Source organism: Sparus aurata, chromosome 16, assembly GCF_900880675.1.
Source record: "Sparus aurata chromosome 16, fSpaAur1.1, whole genome shotgun sequence".
NCBI lineage: Eukaryota > Metazoa > Chordata > Actinopteri > Spariformes > Sparidae > Sparus > Sparus aurata.
Genome location: NC_044202.1, coordinates 12,984,881 through 13,006,878, shown reverse-complemented (window position 1 = coordinate 13,006,878; position 21,998 = coordinate 12,984,881). Strand labels below are relative to the sequence as shown.

The 21,998-nt window shown below is 42.0% G+C and overlaps 1 protein-coding gene across 8 annotated transcripts in view; it reads left to right on the top strand.

Moving 5' to 3' along the window:
* The first annotated feature begins 1,267 nt into the window (after positions 1-1,267).
* Positions 1,268-21,998, top strand: part of esrrb (estrogen-related receptor beta) — a 47,270-nt gene continuing 26,539 nt past the window's right edge. Inside the window, exons 1-4 of one of the 8 annotated variants that reach the window (XM_030392303.1) lie at positions 1,268-1,468; positions 5,164-5,200; positions 8,838-8,906; positions 18,786-19,195. In XM_030392303.1, the coding sequence (XP_030248163.1) occupies positions 1,456-1,468; positions 5,164-5,200; positions 8,838-8,906; positions 18,786-19,195 (529 nt within the window). In that variant the 5' untranslated portion in view covers positions 1,268-1,455. Of the gene's footprint in view, positions 1,469-3,396; positions 3,515-4,664; positions 5,201-8,837; positions 8,907-18,785; positions 19,196-21,998 lie in introns of those variants that run through there. The other 7 variants (XM_030392309.1, XM_030392308.1, XM_030392306.1 and 4 more) reach the window with 7 other exon arrangements.

The following is a 21,998-nucleotide window of genomic DNA, read 5'->3' as shown; positions in this document are numbered from 1 at the left end:
AGGTTTTTGTCCTCAGAAGTAAATGCAGTCGAGTCTTCATTGTGCGCCTGGTTGTTGGCACTGTCCTGACTGTCATTCATTCAGTTTATGAATTACACAATCACCCTGGAAAAAATAAATAAATAAAAGGTACCTCTGCTGCAGCTCCTTGGTGGCCTTGTTGTGAGATAGCCCTCCCTCTAGTGGAGATGATAGAGTTGGTTACTGCTGTCAGCTGGCTTAACGCTCCCTGGTCCACAGCTGAGGCAGTCAGTCAATGATGGAGAATGTAAAATGTGAGCAGGACAACCTTTCATGAGACAGGATAAAACAGAAAATATTGAACAATTTCAATTATTGCTTACCACAATACTTAAATAAAATGGGATCCAGAAGTTTGAGCGTTATGTCTACAGCTAAAATCTTAACATTGTTTTTACATCAGGATTTTTTCTGGCATGTGACATGTTTTTTCATAACAGTGTCAGTGGACCGCAAAATAAGGCCTGTGGACCCCCAGGGGTCATGCAGAGGGCGGATATACCTTTAATTTCACCCTTATGTTAAACAAATTAATCTTACTTTATTTTTCCTGTGATGGCTTTCACAGTATCCCACTTGCAGAAAACTACATATCAAATCCCACTGAAGAAAAGATACATTTAGATAAAATTAAATGGGGTTTGTAAACACATGGGTTATGTGATACAGCGTGTGTGATCTCTGCAACAGACGCAACCGTGCTATTGTCCTGTTACTTATTCATCAATTGTGGAAACCAACCGACTGCTGTGGTGTTGAACCGCCGTCACCTGCCGTTTTTCTCAGGTGGAAAAATTACCTGCAACCACACTTTAGGGCTTGAACCAAGTTTAGGGGCGGAGGGGAGTGTGTGTGTGTGTGTGTGTGGATGTGTGTTGGGGGGGGGGGGGGGGGGGGGGCAGACACGCTTGACTTAAATGAGTGGGTTTGGTGGCTGTAGTAATGCACACGAGCACAAGGTATGAATAAAATAACAAAGCTCGAATAAAACGCTCAAAATTCTGGGTCTTTTTTTTCTTTCATTTTTTAACACGCGCTATCAGAAACAAGTGTTATTTAAAGTCACGACACATAACGGAACTGTTACGTTTGTAACTTATTTCTCTCTCGCGCACACACACACACACACACACACACACACACACACTTTGAGTCACATTTGACCCCGCGCTCACCCGGGTCCTGCGGCCGGTGCTGGAGGTGTTTGGTTTAGCCACAGGGAGCGCGCCGGAGGAGGAGTTGATAGGGTAGCTGCGGTGCGTGACAGTTGAACGGCGCGCTCAGGCACACAGAGCCACACCACCAGCAGCACCAGCACCTCCACCACCACTACAACCTGGAGACACCCACCACCACCACTACAACCTGGAGTCAGCACCACCACCTGCACCGCCTGCACGTCTACCTTGCGCTGTGCTCAGACCGGGATGTGACATGACTTGTCCAAGTAAGGCACACTACACATGCATTATCCTATCTTCTTCCTCTTCTTCAATTTTGTTTTTCTGCATTGAAGAGTGTAAACATTTTTATTCTAATTTTAAATGTAGCTTCGACGCACCTGTAGCTCCTGTAAATGACATCAGTGTGCACGCGGTTTAGCGCTAATTGAGGCGTGTGCAGTGCAACACTGTACCCTGTCCTCTGGGAATGGTCACTGAATTACACTGCTGTGTGCATTAATAGGTTAAATATGGCGACTTTGAAGGCCTCGCTGCCTGGCTGTCTCGAGACAAATTCCGGGAGAACACTTTTTTTTTTTAAATGCAGGGAACTCATATTGAAGATTTATCTGCCAGTTCCTTGCAAAAGTTGTAGTTTAAGGGGAAGCTACAGTAGGTTGTGTTTAAGAGATGCTTTCTTCCGGGTCAAACTTGTTTACGTCACCAAAGTTTAGTGACATTTCGTATTAAATAATTAGAAAGCTGGTTGAGGCAAAATGATCATAGCAGCTTCATGTTTGCTGTGTTGTTATGTTTAAGTTCTGCATGAAAAACAAATTAAAGCATCAGAATTGTATGGCACTAATGGGTTCATTATTATAAGTCAGACAGTATTCAATTCACTGCTTAAAGTTGTTTACCTTGCTAAAAGGACTGTAACTGTAAGTTGATTTCAAGTAGAATGTTTTTTTTATTGCATCACCCAAACAGACAGTATAGGTAAACAAAGAGTGAATAAATGTGTGTTGATGCCATAAAAAAAAGAATAGAAAACAGAAATCTCAATCATCTAAACAAAACAAAACAAAAATTGATTTGTTATATAAATCAAGGCAGTCCTGCTCCCCGGTTGTCATACTCCACTAACTTTGTCATGCCATGTGTTGATCGAGTGTTTGCCTAGTGCAGCTCTATTCTTTATTTGTATCAGATCCCTTCCTGTCAAATCAACTGTCACATGCCTTGACTTTTTTCATACCTGGGCTGATAAGAAGCAGCGATAGCAGCAGCGGTGCTTGCATAGCTCACACTGCATGACAAAAGTCTCCGTGGTGTCAGTCGAAAAAACCTTGAGAGGCCAGAGGAGAATAGGCAGAAATGTGATTTATCAAGTGAAGGCAGTTATCAAGATGGAAGACAGTACACAGGTTAGATAGCAGGATAATGTGGCTGTTTGTGTTTGTTGTGTGGAGGCACCCTCCCCCTGTGATTATCTATCCAGTAGTCAGTAGGTCTTTTGACTTACATAATTCTGAATTTGCAATTTAGACTACTTGTTTTGCTTTTTTGACAGTTTTAGTTTCTTTAACTGAGCTTTTGTATTTGAAATCATTTAAAAGATTTTACTTGCCAAAGGAGATAGATAAGAGAAAGACAACTTGAATAGATTGCTGAAATTAAATGTTTTGAATTGTCTTTAAAATAGAGAATACGTTGTTTCTTGTCTGTACCATGTGAGGTACGCAGACATGTTTAATTTTCCTCTTTGTCCCATATGTAGTTCGGTGTCTTGAAGTCTGCGAGCTTTTTGATCGTGATTTTACTCCTCTTCAAGGAATTAAACTGACAGGTGTTTGATTTGGCATCAATCTTAATTGGATTTTCATTTATTTGGTCGTTTGTTTTTGTCACAAAAAGGGACCAGATGCTGTGTGATCTGTGCCACTGTGGAGGCACTATTGCTGCACATCAATAGGCCTGTGATGATCAATAGGGATTGCGTGATGTTTTTGCATTGATTATAGAAACGTGAGCCGATGAATGGAACTGGAGTCCTCTCCGAGGGTTATACTGTTCCTGTTCAGCAGAGAAAACTGGAGCGCAGCAGAGCGACCTAACACACCTTTTTTTTTTTCTTTTTTTGCATGAATCTGCTGGTAGATCTCGACTCCTCCTCACTCACTCACTCTTATTTTTACTGAAGTAGCTGTAGACCGTTGTCAGAGAGTTGTGAGAGTTAAAGAAGTGTCCCAAGCTGCTGTTTCTTTCTGCTTGACTCAGCCAAGTGTCAGCCATTGCCGGACTGCTCATTTCTCCAATAAGATGCCATGGTAAGCTCTGTTCTTATAATGTGGGGATACAGTAACATGGAGAACCTCACTGACTGTGAAATGGTATCTGCATTCTCTGCATTCTTACAGAGCTTGATCAACAGTGAAACACAGGCGCTTCTAAAGCTGGGGTTAGAGAAGACAGGGCTGGATTTTCCGCTGCTTTAGAAGCTGATGGGCTTCCAGAATATGAGTTATGGCTTGAGATCATCTCTCACAGGTGGTGAAAGGTTTCACAATGGTACCTCACATGTAACACCGGCAAATGGAGCTAGCGACACAGCTCAATAAATACATTTACTGTCCTTAGTGGTTTGAAAGCTATTGCTTTTTGAAAGTGAAGTGCTGCAGATGCACTCGACTGCTTGCTGGAGCTTCTATAGTGTGGTTTAGGCTGGTGTCACTTTATGGTGCATTATATAATGGTGCATTTTGATATCTTGAAAATGCACAGAGTGGATTTCAGTACTTTTTTTGGGATAGTCAAGTTCTGAAATGTCAGCTGCTTGGTAAAGTTCGCTGTTGTTGCTGTTGTGTGATCGCCTTTGGCTTTTCCCTCGACTTTGATATTATTGCAATTCATATTGATGCGAGCGTGAAAAAAAAATGTGGAGACAAAATGCTTTTATTTGAAAATTAATCAGAGATGGATCACAAAATGTAAAGAGAAAAAAAGTCAAGATTTTGCATAACTTTGTTTACTATTAAATACAATAAATGTTCCTTTTTCTTAAAATCAACACAGAAACAGACAAATAAATCTGGATTTTCTTAAATATTCCACAAATGCAAGACAGACAATCTAATACTTCTATTTACTATCTTCAATCATGCTTGAATCTTTAAGCATCCAGAACATAAAACTTATTTGAATGAAAACTTTGTGTGTTGACTGTTCTCCTAGTCGCATCTTTGTTGTTCATGTGATAGGTTGTTTTGTCTGCGTGCGTGCGAGCCATGTGTGGTGCGTGTGTGTGTGTGTGTTGCACTTGTGCATAGCGGAGAGTGTGCGAGTGAGCGAGCGAGCGTTTGGATCCCTCCTCCTTGGTGCTCCGCCGGCCCCTCTGTCGCTTTAAGTCCTGCCCCTCGGAGCCAGCCAACAGCAGCTGTTCCATATTCATCAAGCCCTTGAGTCTTAAAGAGCCCTATCCCGACCATGGAAAGAGTCATTCCTCTCGCTCGCGCTCTCATGCTCTCTCCATCTTAGCGCTCATCCCACTGCTGCTGCCTGCGCTTCTCTCGCTCTCTCTCTCTCTCTCTCTCTCGCTCGCTCTCTCTCTCACCCCCCTTTACCTCTCTTGTCTATCTGTCCCTCCCCCCTTCACTCTCTCCCTCTCTCCCTCTCTGTCACACACACACACACACACATTCACTTACATACACTCAGACACTTTCTCTCTCTCACACATATATACATAAACACACACACACAACACACACATGCTCACACACACGCGCGCCCACTCAATCCATCAGAGTCCAGCATACCTGTGCAGGCTGGGGGGAGCGGTGCTGGAGGGGGTTTTTCGCCAGCGTTGTCTCTGAGGGTGCTGTGCCATCATTTGGGGAAGAAGCGGGGTCTCAATTGTTTTCTCTTTCCTCTTCTTCTCATTCCTGGAATGCTAAAACTGGACTGATGGACATTTCAGAACTTTGTCTTCCAGACCCTCTCAGCTATCATAACCAGTAGGTGCACCTTGTTTCTTAATTTCCTTCTGTCACTTTTTCCTTTTAACCGCTCTGTTGTGATGCAGTTTTGTTTCTTCACTGTCTTGTCTTTTTTTATTCTCATTTACTCTTTTAACACAGTCTGCTCTAGTTTTGTTTCTTGAATGCTACTACTCTAGGAACTGAACTTTTTCTTGTTTTGGCAGCACTTTCCCTCTCGCACCCACTCACACTCTTAAACATGCACTTTCTCTAGTTCATTGTTTTAAGGGCTCTTAAATCACGCAGGACTTGACAGTAGAGAGCAACAAGGCAGGTGCAACTATGTATGTGCATGTAGATTTACTGTTTGAGCACATCATGTATGCCAGTCTTTATAAATTTAATTCAGAGCATGGCTGATTGATTTAGCTTGCCCCTCAGCAAACTGTGTGTTTTCTCTAAAAGAATTTGGGGGGTACCTGTCCGCTCGGGTTAGAAGGTTGTTTGCTGATGGCTTTGATCCTAGATCGGGCCGCCCAGGGAGAACAAGAATAATATTTTTAAGGAGATGAGATTAGCGCGAATCCGTGGAATTGGAGGGGATAAATTACACACTGTAATATTTGTAGCCAAAGAAAGACGAATGAAAAGGACCCTGTAACCTCAGTGAGCTGGCAGGTCTGTCCCAGCCAGCGGCACGCGAGGCAAGCTGCCGTCTTAACAGCTCCTGGTTGCTGGGACAGTCTGAGCTCACAGGAGCTGCCACAGTTAGACTTTTTAAATCCATTGAGAGCACACATTTAATGCAAAATAAACTTCAGTCTTCAATCTTCAGTTGTAGAACATATTAATATGTTGTTTCAATTTTATTGGAAACAGTTTTATGGTCCTATATTGATGTATTTACATCACACACACAACTGTTAATGGATGAAAAACCCAGACTAAAACATATGGCTTGTTTAAAGTTTTGTTTTAATTCGTAGACAATTTTTATGTCAGTCTTTATTATATTACATGTTGTAGAATATTTTTATTTGAAATGTTAAAATAGAATATGAGCAAAAGTGGTGATTTGGGGAGGACCAGTTCCATGTTTTTAAGACATTTCAATGACATGTAACAGTCGTCTCACACCTCAGTGTATTTTGACATTAATGCATTTATTTAAATTGTAAACTCATTCTGTTACTACTTGAAAAATGTCCAGAACAGTCTAATTTAAATTGTGCATTCTTATCATATGCCAAGATTGAGTTGTCTTGTAACTTTCCTTACACTGAACATTATTTAATGATACCACAATTTAGTTTTTTTATGTTACACATAATTAATAATAAAGTGTAAAGTTAGAGAGCTGATTTCTGTCAGTGTTTATTGCATTACATGTATTCTTTGCTTTAGGCTTCAAAGAGTTAATCTGAAAGCCAATTGAGAAAAAAAAAAAAAGATATCTTAGACATGCAAGCAATCATCTCCTCTGTAATTCCACTAAGATGAATTATAAAATGTTGCTTCCCTCTCAGATGCACCTTAATGCAGAATGACACAAACAGCAGTATCAGGCATTATATGTGTAATTATATTTTTCATTGTAGTAAACCCTGGTATTGGTAAAGTACTGTAGGGTAAAACTACAACAATATGTATTTAGTTTTTAAGCAGATCTTTACACCACCACATGTATATCAAAAAATGTTCATATAAGAGATGTTTTCAATTTTTCAAATTATTTTACCTACAGATGCACTTTCCAACACATTTTGAAATGTATTAACTGCAATAAAGAGAAACATTAAACATGAAAACGGTTGACATTTTCAGTTTAATCATTTGTTTAAAATGTTCTTTCAGTTGAATTTGACTTTGTCTCCTTTCAAATTATCTGGCAAAATTCAGAAATGTATAATTGCACTTAATGAAATTATTAAACATGAAATAAAATGTTCTTAAATATGTACACTAAATATTTTTCAGTAATAGAATACAAGTAATGTTTCTGTTTCTTAATTTGTGAGTTTTTTCTAAAGCATACAATATCATCACAGATTTAGATATGGTGTGCACTGATTCGAAATTTGTGTATAATAAAATAAAAAAATAGTTCACATCTAATGTCACTTGGCACAAGAAAGCAGTTACATTTCTATGTGTAACATTTAAAATAACAGTGAAAAGAGCGTTTACTCTGAACAGCAGAGTTGTGAACAGGTGTTTGATATATAAACCTCAGTAACCCTAGATTTGTTGAGAAATTACTTGTGAGGATGTTTTTAGTAAGCTTAAAATCTGTCATAATATCATGTAGAATTGATGACAGTAAATTACCATTTTCCTGATTACATGTCCGCCTACCAACAGTCAGTTATTTGTGGGATTCTCTCCAGCGCTGGCCTGAGTGTACTGCTGTTCATTTTGCTTCAGCAGTGTCTCTCTGCTGCTAATTGTGCAGCGGTATTCGCAGCCCCTCACTGTGGGCTGGATGTGGCCGTGCTGCTTGGGTGAGAGGATTAGTGGGACGTATGTGCTCCATGTAATTAGCGCAGCACTGTTGTGGAATCACTGTAGTAATACACTCTATAGATTGACCCGAGGGCATTGCCACTGAGTGGGAATTTGATGGAAACAGAGTTTCGCTACTCTTTTCTTTCTGCACATTGGAGATATTTAAAAGCGCCATGACTACGTATTTTGATAGCACAGGTTTTACTAAGAGTTTCATTCCCTATGAAGCCCGTTGCACTCGTCTTGTTTTTCACTTTTTCTTGACTTTGTTCGAGTCTAGATATCCCTTGACTCGTGTAGTGAGATGAATCATTTATTGTACAGGTCTGACCATCTTGTTGTTGATCTTGTATTGCAGTAGCAGTTTTGTGCCACTCAGAAGTCATCCAGCACTAAGGATTTTCAGTCTGAGTTTCCTCGCGCTTACTAGAAAACACACACACACATTCTGAGCGGCAGTGAATTGAGATGTGACTTCTCTCTGCTTCTAAACGTTCCATCAACACCCTCGCTTTCCTTAAGCCCTGGCAGAGCCACTGCTATAAACTAACAAGGCTATCCAATTTCCCTTCATGAAATAAGAGCTTTTAATGTATTTTTTTAGAGAAAGAAGTTAGCACACAATGATGAATTAGATTTCAATTTATTTGACTTCATTCCCAGCTTGCTGCATTAGAGCCTGCAAACACCCATCTGTAGCAGTCCGTCCGCTTGATTCTTATTAGGTTTCAGAAAACAAGGCGAGGGAATTGCATTAGTGTATCTTAAGTTAAAAGCTCTTTGCTCTTTGACCAAGTGTTTCATTGTTATTGGGTTAATCAGATTTTTGCTGTCTTCATGGAGATGCTATCACAGGCTAGAGGCAGTGGTGGGTAACCAAAGCAGCCGTGCACAGACACTATCCAGATGGGATCAGCTTACGGTAATTTGGTTTCAGAATACATTACCAGAAGAGGCTCCTGGCCGAGAATGGCCACCCCGCTGTGAGCCAGGAGCTGGTGGCCTCTGTAGCCACAGCGTTCAGCCAGACCCACCTGTCCCACTCCCACCCTCCTCATCTCCCAGAGCTTTTAGGAGGTGTTGGGGATGTGAGCCTCTAAAAGAAAATCTCATGTTTTAAAATTCAGTCTGTCGCCCAATTCTAAATACTTCTTCCTTGTACCAACAGGGCTTTGTTGTCCAATTCATTAGAGAGATTCCTGAGTCCACTGGCCACGCTGGAGCCCTCTCATTTCTGGTATCTAGTATCATTACTTTCACTGTAAATATGTCACTCAGCTCAGGCTGAGCGGGGGGAGGGTGGAGCATGTTGTCCCTCTCCAGGCCAAATGGGGATGCAGAGTGTATTGACACTCTCTGGATGTTCACTGTTCTGTAGCTTCAGAGGTATTCGGGTTCATACTTGTTAGCGCTTAGGCTGGCTTTTAAGCTTCTACATTAAACACTCCCATTTGTGTGTAGTGGTGCTTTACTCCCCAGGCAATCCATTGGGGAATTAAAAGTAAGAAAAGCATGCAATATCAAGACTTTTTCTGAAACTATGTCTTTATTTTTTAATATTTATTCATCTGGATTCCCTATTCCCTATTGGACTCTCTATTTAATATTATGCACAAAAAATGTCATATTACAAAATAACTTTGTGTTTTTATAACAACCAACATGTACAGTATTGAATTATATTATATTGAATATTTTTGGTGAAATTGTCCAGTTATGGAAGGTTATTATGACATGCAGTCCCTTGAGACCCCATCTCATATCGGACCTTTACACCTGTCACTGATCAGCTTCCATGCCTCTTTGGCTACCACACCCACCCGCACAGAAACCACCAGCCGTCACTGCACGCATCCCTCCTGATTTTTTCATCCATTGTAACCTTGGACACCTCCACCGCAGTGTGAGAATCTGTTTAAAAATAACCAGCTCCATTAGTCTAGAAGGATAATGCTAGCCTACGTGGGCTCTCATGCCCTTGTGGCAGCAGAGTGCTATCACTGACACGGTGCGTCAGCACTTCTTCCTGTTGCTCAAACATTGAAGGACTCCTCCTCATTTATGCACGTATACACGCATGCATGTACACACACACACACACACACACACACACACACCATACACACACACACACCATCTAGAAAACAGAAGTTGAGAAGAATAACTGAGTCACAGAAAGATGGAGGGAAAAATAATGAGAACAGTGGAGTGTTAAATTAGTTACAAGAAAGTTTTCTGTTTGCCGTGTTTCGTATGGCTCTCTCCGTTAATATTGCGTTACGTGCATCCCTATAGATATGAATGCTCACTAAAACACTGCTGCTTTTAAGCCACTCTGTTCTAAATGCAGTGGAGGGAAAACTGCAGGCCCACTAATTCACACTCGGTAAGAAAATGTGATGTAAGGTGGGTAACTATATGGGTGTTTATCAGTGAAGGCTATTGGTATTGAACGGCGAGTTGTTTGAAGGTTATGTTTCGGAGCAGTAATTGAAATGCAAAATAACGTTAGGATCGATGCTTAGCTTTGTTTATTTATGAAATCAATATTGAAACCGTCCGTCACAGTAGCAGCTCTGATTCCCTCTGACAGCTTCACCAAGTCTTCTCTACATGGCTCTCTACATTACAGCTTTTAGACCAAGCCCCTTTTTTTTTATTTCTCCCTCGTCTCTCTTTGGAAAGCTGTGATAAAATGTTTCAGACGCATGTGTTAAAATACACGGTCTGTTATTTGAAGGAGATCTGTGTTTTGTATCATCATCAGCTGTTAATATAAAAAGTTTGATTCAGTTTGCAAACTTACAGAAGCTCTGTTATGGGTGTGTCTTAGAGAGACAGAGTGCCACTATCTCTCACTCTGATTTGCCCAGGGGAAGTAGATGTGACCAATAATCAGCCATTGACATGGCAGTGTGTAAATGGCCAGCCACTATAGGCCTAGTTTATCTGTACTGAACAGGAATTCCTATTTACGTATTTGTAAATAACAAATAACAAAACCCTTTCATTTGAGTTTTAAAGCGGCTCAAACATTAAATTATACAAAAACACAGTCCCCAAAATCCTCTTGTTAGCAATCAGAACTGGAGTCTCAACAAAACTTATCATAAATAATAAATATGTGATCATGTGATATAATAATCTGTTTTGTAAAGGCCTTTGAATTCCTCGCGGTCTCTCACATAGAATATAAATCTTAAAACATGAATTCAGAATCACAGTTTTCCTTTTCTGTTTTGACTTCAATTCTTATCAATGATTCAAATATCAAAGTTAAATGAAACCAAAACAGCAGTTCAGTCCGATTCTTATAAACTTTATCTTATAAGACATTAATTTCATCTAATAACTAATATGTGTGTGTGTGTGTGTGTGTGTGTGTGTGTGTGTGTGTATATGTGTGTTTTGTCTGCCCTCACATCATACAACTCTGTTTGTTTGTTCATATTTGCCTGTCGGTCACAAAACATGTTCACGTTAAATCTCCTTATGAGACTACCCCTACAGCGCTAAGTGCAGTCCGATGGTCACATTGAGTGGCTGGTTGTTGAACCTGCCACTTGGAGACTCCCTCCTTCCCGTTACGTCGGGCAACACCAGACGTGGTGAACACTGAAATGCGTGTTTAGATTGCCCCCTGAAGGAAACGCATTAATTCAGGAAGTATCCCCAAAGTTTAATTATTCCTGAATGGTGTGGTGGTGGACACCACCGTATAAATCAGTTAGGCCCACCCGCCTTTTTATTACCAGCACTATTTATGGGGAATGTGTGGCAGCTGGTAGAGATGAGCCTGTAAAAAGCTAGAGGCTATTGCTATGACTATGTCTGCTGCTGTGGCAGACAGTCATAGCAATAGTGTTTTTGAGCAGCATCAGTTCAGCTCGGAACTGTTTGAATTGTGCGGCACAAAAGACAATTGAAATGTGAATGTTGTCGATTTTGACACGATCATGTTGTATAATAAATGTTGTTTTAATCTTGACTTTGTGCCATGATGATGACACATTTACACATCTGATTGTGTATTTAAATGATCCTGGAAACCTGATAAACCTGATAATTCTGGCCTGCTTATCATCACTTGTGTGCATGCATGTACATTTGTATCTTTATATTTGGCTCTTCTTTTTATAAAGAGGAAAATTTATGACAGAGGCAGGGTAGGCTCTTTGTTTTAAGCAGGTAGAGTTCCCCCCTAAACAAGGACGGCCTATCAGAAGAAGATTAATGAAGTAATTTCATGCATGGCTCTATGCCTCTGTCCTCCTGTACGCACAGTCACTGTGTCTAAACCTGTGATTTACACTGGACTGTGTTAAATAGCCCTAACCCTTTATAATAATATGTCTCTCTGTTTGTGATGCACACAGAATCACGCATTGCAAAGAAACTTGAAGCACAATCAGAAATGCCCTTCACCTTTCGGATCAAAATTAACCAGCCTCTTTGACATCTTTTCTCTCACAGTTTGTACCACAAATATCTGGACAGTGATCATGACTTGCACTCATTTAATTTTTTTTTTCTTTTTTGCTCCAATTTCCATCATTCATATTTTATAATCCCCTGTCTTTATTTTACATAAGGAACCCTCGCTGGGAGTACGTGTGAGGTGTGCTGTGGTTGATATCTGCTGGCTTTCCACATAATTTATGGCGGTAAAACAAAAGCTAGCCTTTTGTAGCGTAAAACTGTTTTTTCATGACTCGTTCCTGCAATATTAGTCTCGGCAGGTCAGTCATTTTAGTTCAGATTTTTAACTTTCTCTACAAGAGTGCAGACATGTTGGTCATACTAAATCTTTTTACTTGAATTTGAGTCATCTTATTATCATGTCACACACAGAAAACTACACTGTTTATGATGGGGGGAGAACTCATGATATACTGTCACGATATGTTAAAGATGGCTTCATGATGCAAGAGATTCGGTGATAAACGATACCTTGCAGAAATCTAATTTATAATAGGTCATATGACAGCAGCTGTGTATCTGAAGAGGAAAACAGACTGTTCCACTAAAATGTGAAGACATTAAAAAAAATTAAATATACAGTGTTTTTACTTTTATGTATTAGTCGTACAGTCCAACAAGATGAAACATGGTGTAAGATGTGTTTCATCATTTACATGTTAAAAAGAGCTGCAGTAATGATTATTTGTTATTTTTAACTAATCTGTTGATTAATTCCTTGATTAATCAATTAGTTGTTTGATCTGTAATTGGCAGAAAATGGTGAATAATGTCGACCCCTGCTTTCCAAAGGCCGAGATGAATAAAAACAAATTTTTTTTGTTTTCCAGAACATTTGGCGATTAATGTAGTAGTCGACAGCCAGTTTAATTGTTGCAGATCTAATTTAGACTGAAAGCATGGAGCATTGCAGGAGAGCATGTTGTGATTTTGGCGTCAGTGTATCAGCAACGTATCACACAACACCAGGTTGTGTCTGATGTCATTAACCACACCAGTCTTTGAAGGAGACTTTTAATATACTAAATGTTCAATAATCAGAAACTGTGTTTAAGGGTGATTTTTGCCAGTAGTGGACTATAATTACTTTTTCTACTTATCACGAGCCATTGTAAATGTATGTTGTTAAATTATACCATGGCCATGCCACATAATGGGTGTAATGGAAACTAATCTTTTCTAATGAAAAGGCAGAATTAGAAATTTGATCCCAAATGTGCTGTGCGGCCGGCTAGACTTATCATTGAACTTCTTTTTCACACACAGTATGATGAGCTGTCCAATTCTGCAGGGAGCTCCCCCGCTGGGTCCGCACAGACGACTGTTAACTCTTTGCTCTCCTTAGCGGGAAGTTTAGACGACCGACAACTCTCTCACATCCTCCACTGACAGCAGCTCCATCATTAGCCATATCCTGAACTCAGCCCCTTATAAGAACAGGATCTGCCCAGTGCGGCCCAGACAGTTTACGTCAGACAAACAGCAGCGCCTGTATCACAAGAGGCCCTCTCTTTCCTGCCAGCAGCATCTCTAGAACAGGAAGGAGCAAGCGGGGGGGGATCAATAGATGTGATCTGCTTCTTGGCCAGCACTATCTTGTGGTGCCGCTGGAGCATGGGGCTCATGTTGTCGTAGTGGAGTGAGCTCATGGCTTTATAAAGACTACAATGACATCGCTGTGGAGCAGCTAAATATAATCCTCTGCTGGAGACTGAAAAACTTAATTGCCCAGGCCACAGAGCAGCCCCCCCCCTTCCCCCCAGTGGTAACCCTGCACGAGCCCCTAGCCTACGGACTATTGATCCGGGGCCCTCGCTCTCCATCGGTACGATAAACACAGCTCTCTCTCTGTCTCTTTTCTCCCTTACCCTCATGTATCGCTTACTTCGTCTTTTCCTGTTTTTCGGTCTCCTCGACTTCCCTTTTGTTTGCCTCCATAGATCTGCACATCATAAATCTCTGTCAGCTTCTCCTGAGTGTCTGGCATATCCGCTAATAAAGAGGCCCCTCCCCTCCCTTCAGGTCCACCTCCTCCCTCAGCCGGGGTAGGACTAATGAATGAGAAACTCCAAAATTAGGGGCCTCTCCCTCATAGATTAGAATGGGTCCCTATGGAGCGCCGGGCTTGCCTCCAACCAAACCACAGCCATCAACCAACTCCCCCCTCCCTTCCTGCCATATTTCCATCTTTCATATTCTGCCTGCAACACAAACACACACTCAGACCAATGGGCACATAAGCACAGACACACATCGCCCCAAGAGACTTTTAGCCCCTTATTCCCCTGATGGTCATTAACCTGGAGCCAGTTGGACAGAAAGGCGTCCTCCATATTTCAACTAAGTGTGTTTTGGAATCTCCATTCCCCTTCTTCTCTCCCAAGGGCCACCCTCAACCCCTCCCTGAGCCCCAAGTCCTTTTTTGTTTACATTTTCCCCTGCGAGAACACACAGTGAACGAGCACCCTTGGTGGCGTAAACTGCTGCATGTATTTCTGAGACTTTAAGTTGGGCTGTGCAGAATTGCAGCGCGGTGTCCGCTCTCCCAAAAATGAATCCCTGGCTGTTTGTTGGAGCGGTAAGAGGTGGCAGTGGCCCCTGGAGGAGAGGTCAGCGTGGCAGCTGCCAGTGGGTTCTGGCTGTGGCGGGGAGGCTGAGAGGAGGTCTGTCAGGAGCTAATTGAGTTCGTCCTACCAGCGCTGACTCTGGGGCCAGTGGCTTATCAGGCCACATCGCCTGGGGCCCACCAGACAGATCTGCCCCTACCGGGGCATCTGATATTACCATCACCCTGCCTGCAGATGTCAACTCCCACCTCCCCCACGCACCCCTTCCCATCCACCTACCCAGTCTGGTCAGGTAGCAGGGATGTGACACTCTGGGATGAGGTTAGAAAATGTTATAAAATTGTGTTTTTGGCCTTGAGAGTGAAAAGGACATCAAGAATTTACTCACTGTTTAAGTTGAGCCCCTAGCATGGGTCTGTGCTCGTGATTTACACATGAAACAGGAAGAGAGCTGTAGTCACCCAGAGAACAGTGGAGGATGTCAGTATCTTCCTGAAGTGAGCAGGAAGCTCTCAGCAGGAATACTTACAAATTGGCTCAATTAGATCCCGAATGTACTGTGTTCTTACGCCGGTGTCATCCAGTGTTCAGAGTGTCGCTTGCAGGCGAGGGAAGAGAGAGAATGAGCGCTCCTCAGTTCCCCTCTCGGAAGTGGAGGAACAGCGAGTGCAAGACGAGATGCCAGATCATTAGGCCAGCTAATCCTGGTCACAGCAGCACCAGTGGAATGATATTAGGGATCTGAAATACTGTTAGAGGGGCCAGGTGGAATCAGATTAAAACCAAACTGCGCAGTGTGCGTTTGCGGGCCCATAACCCACTACTCAGCATGAATTTTGATCGGTACAAAGGGAACAAAAGGAGGCGGAACAGAGAGAGAAAAGGAGAGAGGGAGAGATAGTGTATCTTAGACGAGCACTGCTCCTTTGGGCAGCCAGGCAGCAGAATTTGAAATGCTCTTACCTTGAGGAAGGAAGTAAGACAGAACTATAGATTTTATAGCATCAAACCTCAGCTAGTCCGGCAAATCCTTTCCTGTCTGCTCTGTCTGTGTAGCACACAAGCTAATTAGCACCTGCCCCACATACTGAATTATTTATTACAACTATTGCTGCTGTCAAACTATTTAATGTTCATAATTCATTTTCTCCATACAATGGTATTTATAGATTTAAATTGGACCTGTCCCATTAGAGATTACTAATATTTATAGAAATATTTTAGACTGTTTGATTAATACGCCAGGTTCAAGTGGTTAGTATTCCCTCAGTATCATTAATCAATATATGCAGCCTTGTTAAAAACATAAGCATAGCAGTGGTATAATGTGTCATAGCAGAATGAGTTAAGGGGATTCCAGCCAGAACATTTATTATAAATGACCACATTGAGCTGGAGGGGAAACAGTTAAGACACTTATGCAATTATGCTAAGTGTCACCCTGAAGGTGGCCTTTGAACCGAGGTTAAGCTTACTCTGAATTTGTGAAATAAAAGCTAAATGGAGCCATCTTGTGCGCCTGCGTTTTAATATATAGCCTTTAATAAGCCAAGTGCAGGTGCCCTATCGCACAGGTGCACATATCCATCTGAAACAGAGAACATAAAGCAGATGAACACAGAGCCGTGCATTAATTTATGGCGATGCAATCTGCATTCATTATCAAGAGCGGCAAGTTCTATTTAAGAAAGGCATGAAATGGATTCACATTTTCAATTTCTGTCTGCAAGGGCATTTAAGAGTACAAGTGGATCATTTTTGAAAAAAGAAAATCTGAATAACCGCTCCTAATGCAAAGTATGAAATGAATTTTTTCACTGATTAAACTGAGAGTAGCTGAAAGAAATACTTTAAATTAGACAGCGTTTTCTTCAGCACAGTGGTAGTTGTGTATCAGTTTTATATAGCGAAGGCATTATATTGCAAGAAGAATTCCAGGAGTGCTCAGGCAAAGGGCTTATTCCACAAGGTCAACGGTTTTAACAGGGGGCATTTTTTATTATTTATTTTAGCAGTTAACCTTTTTGTGAATTTCCAGAAGTGGTAGGCACCTGGAGCTCCGATGAATATACATGACAGCAGGGAGGGAAACCTGGGAATGAGATTTAATTTGACACGCTGACCCCCATCTCCACGGGCCCAGGAAGCCAGGGTGAGAAAATAAGGTTGACCCACTGACCCGTGGGCCTGAACCCCTCCGTCACCCCACCCTCACAATTAAATCAGCCTCAGAGAGCAAGAGGCAGTCCAGCCGACCGGTAGGGGACACAGCGGAGGCCTCTTGTTTCCTGTTTCCTCTGAAGCACTGTGAGACAGACAGCTATCGTCCAATCAGCCAGATAGGGGAAAACCCCCACCAGCCTTCTCGCGCTGATGGTAAACTGACATGTCAAATATGTAAACATTACCATTAGTTGGCAATATGCTAATGGAACTAATGTGCTAAGGCACAACTTGGGCTGTCTAGCTGCCACTCACTAGGAGCCCCTGTGTCTGAATTTGCATAAGCCATGCAAGGCTCAATTTTGTTAATGCAGGCAAGTGCAGGTGACCTTTTACCCCCCTCCATGGTACCTAATGCAAAGAGATGTGTGTGTATGTAAGTGTGTGACCTCGCCTTGACCCTAAGAGGTCACTATGTCTACACTGCATCCCCAATACATTGAGTTATCCATCTCCTCCACCAGTCCTCCATCAGAATAGTTCACTCCGATCTGCCGACCAAAAAATGAGTCGAACATGCCAAGGCTAAGTTTTTCCCCCCATTGTTCTCCCAGTGCAATTTCAAGCTAAAGGTTATAGAGCGGGACTGAAATAGATTTATATGGGCAGGAAAGGCTTCAGAGTGCATTTTGTGGCCACAGCCAAAAGGCTGCACTTTAGTCTGCACACGTTACAGCATCATATTGCATGTACTCCAAAACACAGTTATTAGGCAGACAGTGAAAAAGTCAATATCTTGCCATCATGTTTCCTTTTGGTTGACTGCTGACTCAAGGAGACAAGCCAAGGTCCACTCTGCTCTCTAAACTATGGAGATGCTCCTGACTCGATGTGCTCTTTTTGTGTGTGTGTATGTGTGTGTGTGTGCGCACTTGCGTGTTAAGTTGAGTGCTCCCTCTCGCCCTCTTTCTATCTCTCTTTCACTTTCTTTCAGTCTGGGGTGTGTTTGTATTGTGTGGGCATTGTGTGCGCACCTGAGTGTGTTGTAGTTGTGTATATTTGTACACCAAGCGCTTTGCCGTGGTGTGTGGCTAATGAAGCACTTAAGATCCTCCCTCTGGTTGACTGGTTTATAGGGAAGGTTAGGACACGCTGTGATACGGAGAACTGACTATTGGAAAGACTTTAAAAAACAGATGTGACAAAAGTCGATATGTAGTACATTTAAATCTATGGCTACTAAATTACTACGTTAAATCCAGTCTCCTTTGTTTTCTGCCTCTTATTCTACATGTAGAAATGGCATCTTAATATTCAGAAACACATCTTTTTGTTAATTAGTTGTTTATTATCTCCTCTAGGAGAGCACAAACTGTGTAGTCTGCTGTAAGGTTGCAATGGTGAGAGATTTTCGCAGCATGATAACTATCTCAGAAAATATCACAGTATCATGAATACAGTAAAACACATATTATTATCAGTTACAATAACCCTTAACCGAATGAAAACAGAAGGGTTTTTCATTTAAAAAAGAGGCTCTTTTATAATTAAATAAATATTGTGTCCTGACAAACTTTATATAAATTTGAAATATTGTTATTTTTTATTATGATCTATATAATCAATTATTATGTAGTAGATAAACAGATGTACACTGTGTGATAATCATCAACCTGCTTATCAAACACTTACACATTTTAGTTTAAGAATAAACTTTATTGTCTAAAATAACATCAGTACACTGGAACAGTAAACTTCACTGGGAATTTGATAATTATAAAATGCTCCAAGCATCTTTTTTTCTGCATTATTACTTCTGAAAAAACCTCTAATTATTTTCTTCTTCTCCTCTTTCCTTTCCCATCCACCCCCTCTCCCCAACTCTCCCCTTTCCATACCTCCCCCAGGCTGCTGAATAGAATGGCCGCTGATGACCGGCACCTACCTTCTAGTTGTGGGTCCTACATCAAGACTGAGCCGTCCAGTCCCTCCTCGGTCATCGACACGGTCAGCCACCACAGTCCAAGCGGCAACTCAGACGCAAGCGGTGGCTATGTCAGCACCATGAACAGCCACTCCAACGGCCTGGACTCTCCACCTATGTTCACCCCCAGCGGGCTTGGGGCCGGCACCTGCCGCAAGCGCTACGACGACTGCTCCAGCACCATTATGGAGGACTCGTCCATAAAGTGCGAATACATGTTGAACTCCCTCCCCAAGAGGCTGTGCCTGGTCTGTGGAGATATAGCCTCGGGGTATCACTATGGGGTGGCCTCTTGTGAGGCCTGCAAAGCCTTTTTTAAAAGGACAATACAAGGTATTTTTTCTCCTCTCACCTCCCCCCCAACAAACACTCAGTACAAGTTATTTCATCCCATGACGCCACATCACACCCGCCATACAAGACACCTTTGGCCTCACAACAACACTGAAACATACTCAGTCCAAGCGATTTACTATGTAAAAAAAAAATCACTGGAGTGTGGAAGATGTTTTCCCTTCCTCCTGAGACCAACAACAGCAATAAAAAAATCTTTGTTTTTGATATCATTAAAGCATACAATACCTGACTACTGTAGGATAACAACAAAAAACGTGCACACTTATTGATTGAAAACAGAAAAACAAAGAAAATTTGGACATGTGACAGAATAGCATAGGTATGATTACATCATCGGTCATAGTTGGTGGTGGGTGGCGGACATGACATCATCACTCAGAGGTCAGATTTGGTGCAGTGGGGGGGCAGCATTTGCCCAGATGCCTGGGGGGGTTCAGAGAACGTGCTTTATTATTCCTATCCTGTTTTGTGTTTGTGTGTGCGAGCCTGGGGACTAGGGTGCGATTGGCTATCTGCGAGGCATGATGTATCACAGCTTCTCATTAGAGAGGCAATGAAAGGCCCCCCACTGCGAAAAGGTGCGCTCTGCTCCAGATTAATCAGGAAGACGGAGATATTGTTGAGCCTGAAAAAAAAGAAAATCTGCACAACAGGCACAGCTGCCCAGGTCTAAGCCTTGCCGGCTTAGTAGTGCAATACATGCAGTGGAGGAAAAAGAGATGAAATAGGTAAAATGATCCAAATGTATGGTGAAATGCGATGGGTTAGAGTGGGGGAAAAAATAGAAATCTGATATTTAAAACGAATGAGTCTGACATATTTTATCCATTCTTTCACTACATTTTCATCAAGTAATGATTGCAGGGGAGCAGGCTGTCTGTCTGGATGATAGGTGTTGATTTTGGACCTTACAGCCATATCAGCTTTAGACAGTCTATGTACCTTTTGCAGGCAAACAAAAGCATTAGGCCAAATCCTCCTGTTTACCCATGCTGCCATCAGCAATCCTGTCTATTGACAAAAGATGAACATTTTCTCTCAAGTAACATAACTGGGCTTTTGTCCCCTCACTAAAAGTACACTGACGGCAACACAATGGAACAGAAAAGAGGCATCGGGGAAGAAAGAGACGTCTTAAGTAGAGCAATGGCCCAAACAATTAAGAGAAAGGTACATGGAGAAAAAAAAAATTGAAAGCCCCTCTTTTTTCCCCCCTCACTTTGCATTGTCGATTTGAAATCCCTCTCTTTCTCTTCTTGGAGGGCTGCCTGTAATGGAGCTAATCTGCCGTCGTTTGTCCGAGCCACAGGAGTTTTGTCAATAACAATCAGCGTTTGGAAAGTGTAATTAAGGCCGAGGCTTTTCATTAGGAAGAAGGGAGGGGGCCGTCTCCAGGGATGGGCATGCCAATTAGAAACTCAGGCACGCGTCGCCGGGTAATTTCAGGGAAAGGAGGGGAAAAAAACCCAGGACTTCTTTAGATTGGAGAGGGACCCTGCTGCTCTTTCAGAGGAGAGGAGGAGAGGCTTAATGGCATAATAATCAGACAGGGGTCCCAGGCAGAGAAGGCAGGGAGGACATAGGGACTTTTTGGGGGAGGTGAAATCCTTCTGAAATGATAATAGAAACACATGCAGGATCGCTGGAGGAAAATAGAGGCAGTAAATAGCGGGATGTAGAGCCCTTGAAAGAACGAGAGGGTGCCGTTGATGAGAACTGATTAATTAAAGGAATAACGAGGCAGTCAAGGGTGGAGTGTGAGACGGCCCTCTCTAATGAGAGGAAAACAAAGGAGCTGTCTTTTCCAGCGCTTTATCACATTGTTCTATAGCACTTAGGGCAAACAACATGCTAAGTTAATGTTAACCATGTACATGACAGTTTCTTTATCACCTTGTGCTCACCTTGTGTATTATCATGTGATACAGCAGCTAATTCTCAATAGGAAATTTGGAGTTGTTTTTAAATGTAATAGTATATAATCTTTAAATGTAGTTGAGTTTAAGATATTTTGACAAAAATTCAGACATTTATTCAGTGAGCACCACACCATCTTCTGTTCACTTTCCACTCTGGCCCCCTCTTCTCCAGCTGATGCCCTTACCTTTTCAACAAAAGCGGATGGAAAATCCATCTTCTGTCACCTATTCATCCAGTGAAAAGCCCCTTGAACTCCTACGTGGAGATAGTTACATTAGTCAAGGCCAGGCCCGAATTAATGTCAACCTGGATCTCCATCCATCCCAGAAATACCCCTGTTCTCATTGCTTCCTAATCACCCCCCCATTCCTGCACCTCACGTGCCCCACCAATCAAAAACATAAATCTCTTATTGAACCGTGTTTTCTTCCCATTTTGAACCCAAGTGTAAAATTGCTTGAAAACCAACTGAACTCAGTGGCCCCCTTTTTATATGAAGTAATAGACCTTGACAGTAAGCCTGTAAAAGTCAGTTTAGATTTTGATGAGAAATACCTGCCATTTTACTGTAATTTACTTACAAGACCTGACTTTCCCCTCTGTGCCCTGGCATGGGTCCTGAAAAGCCATAAAATAGATTGAGACAGATACTTATCAAGAGAAGAAGGAGGGAAATCTTTTTCTTCTCCCTTCACTCTGTAATGTTATTGGTAACCATACCATAACCTCTCTAAAGACAGATAAACCCGAGCATGGCCCTCGGGTTAAAGGGGTTCCCGCCAGCATGCTTCATCTCTGAAAGTGTAAGTGGCCGTACTATTACTCTACAGGCCAGGATTTCCAGGCATCATTTCTGAAT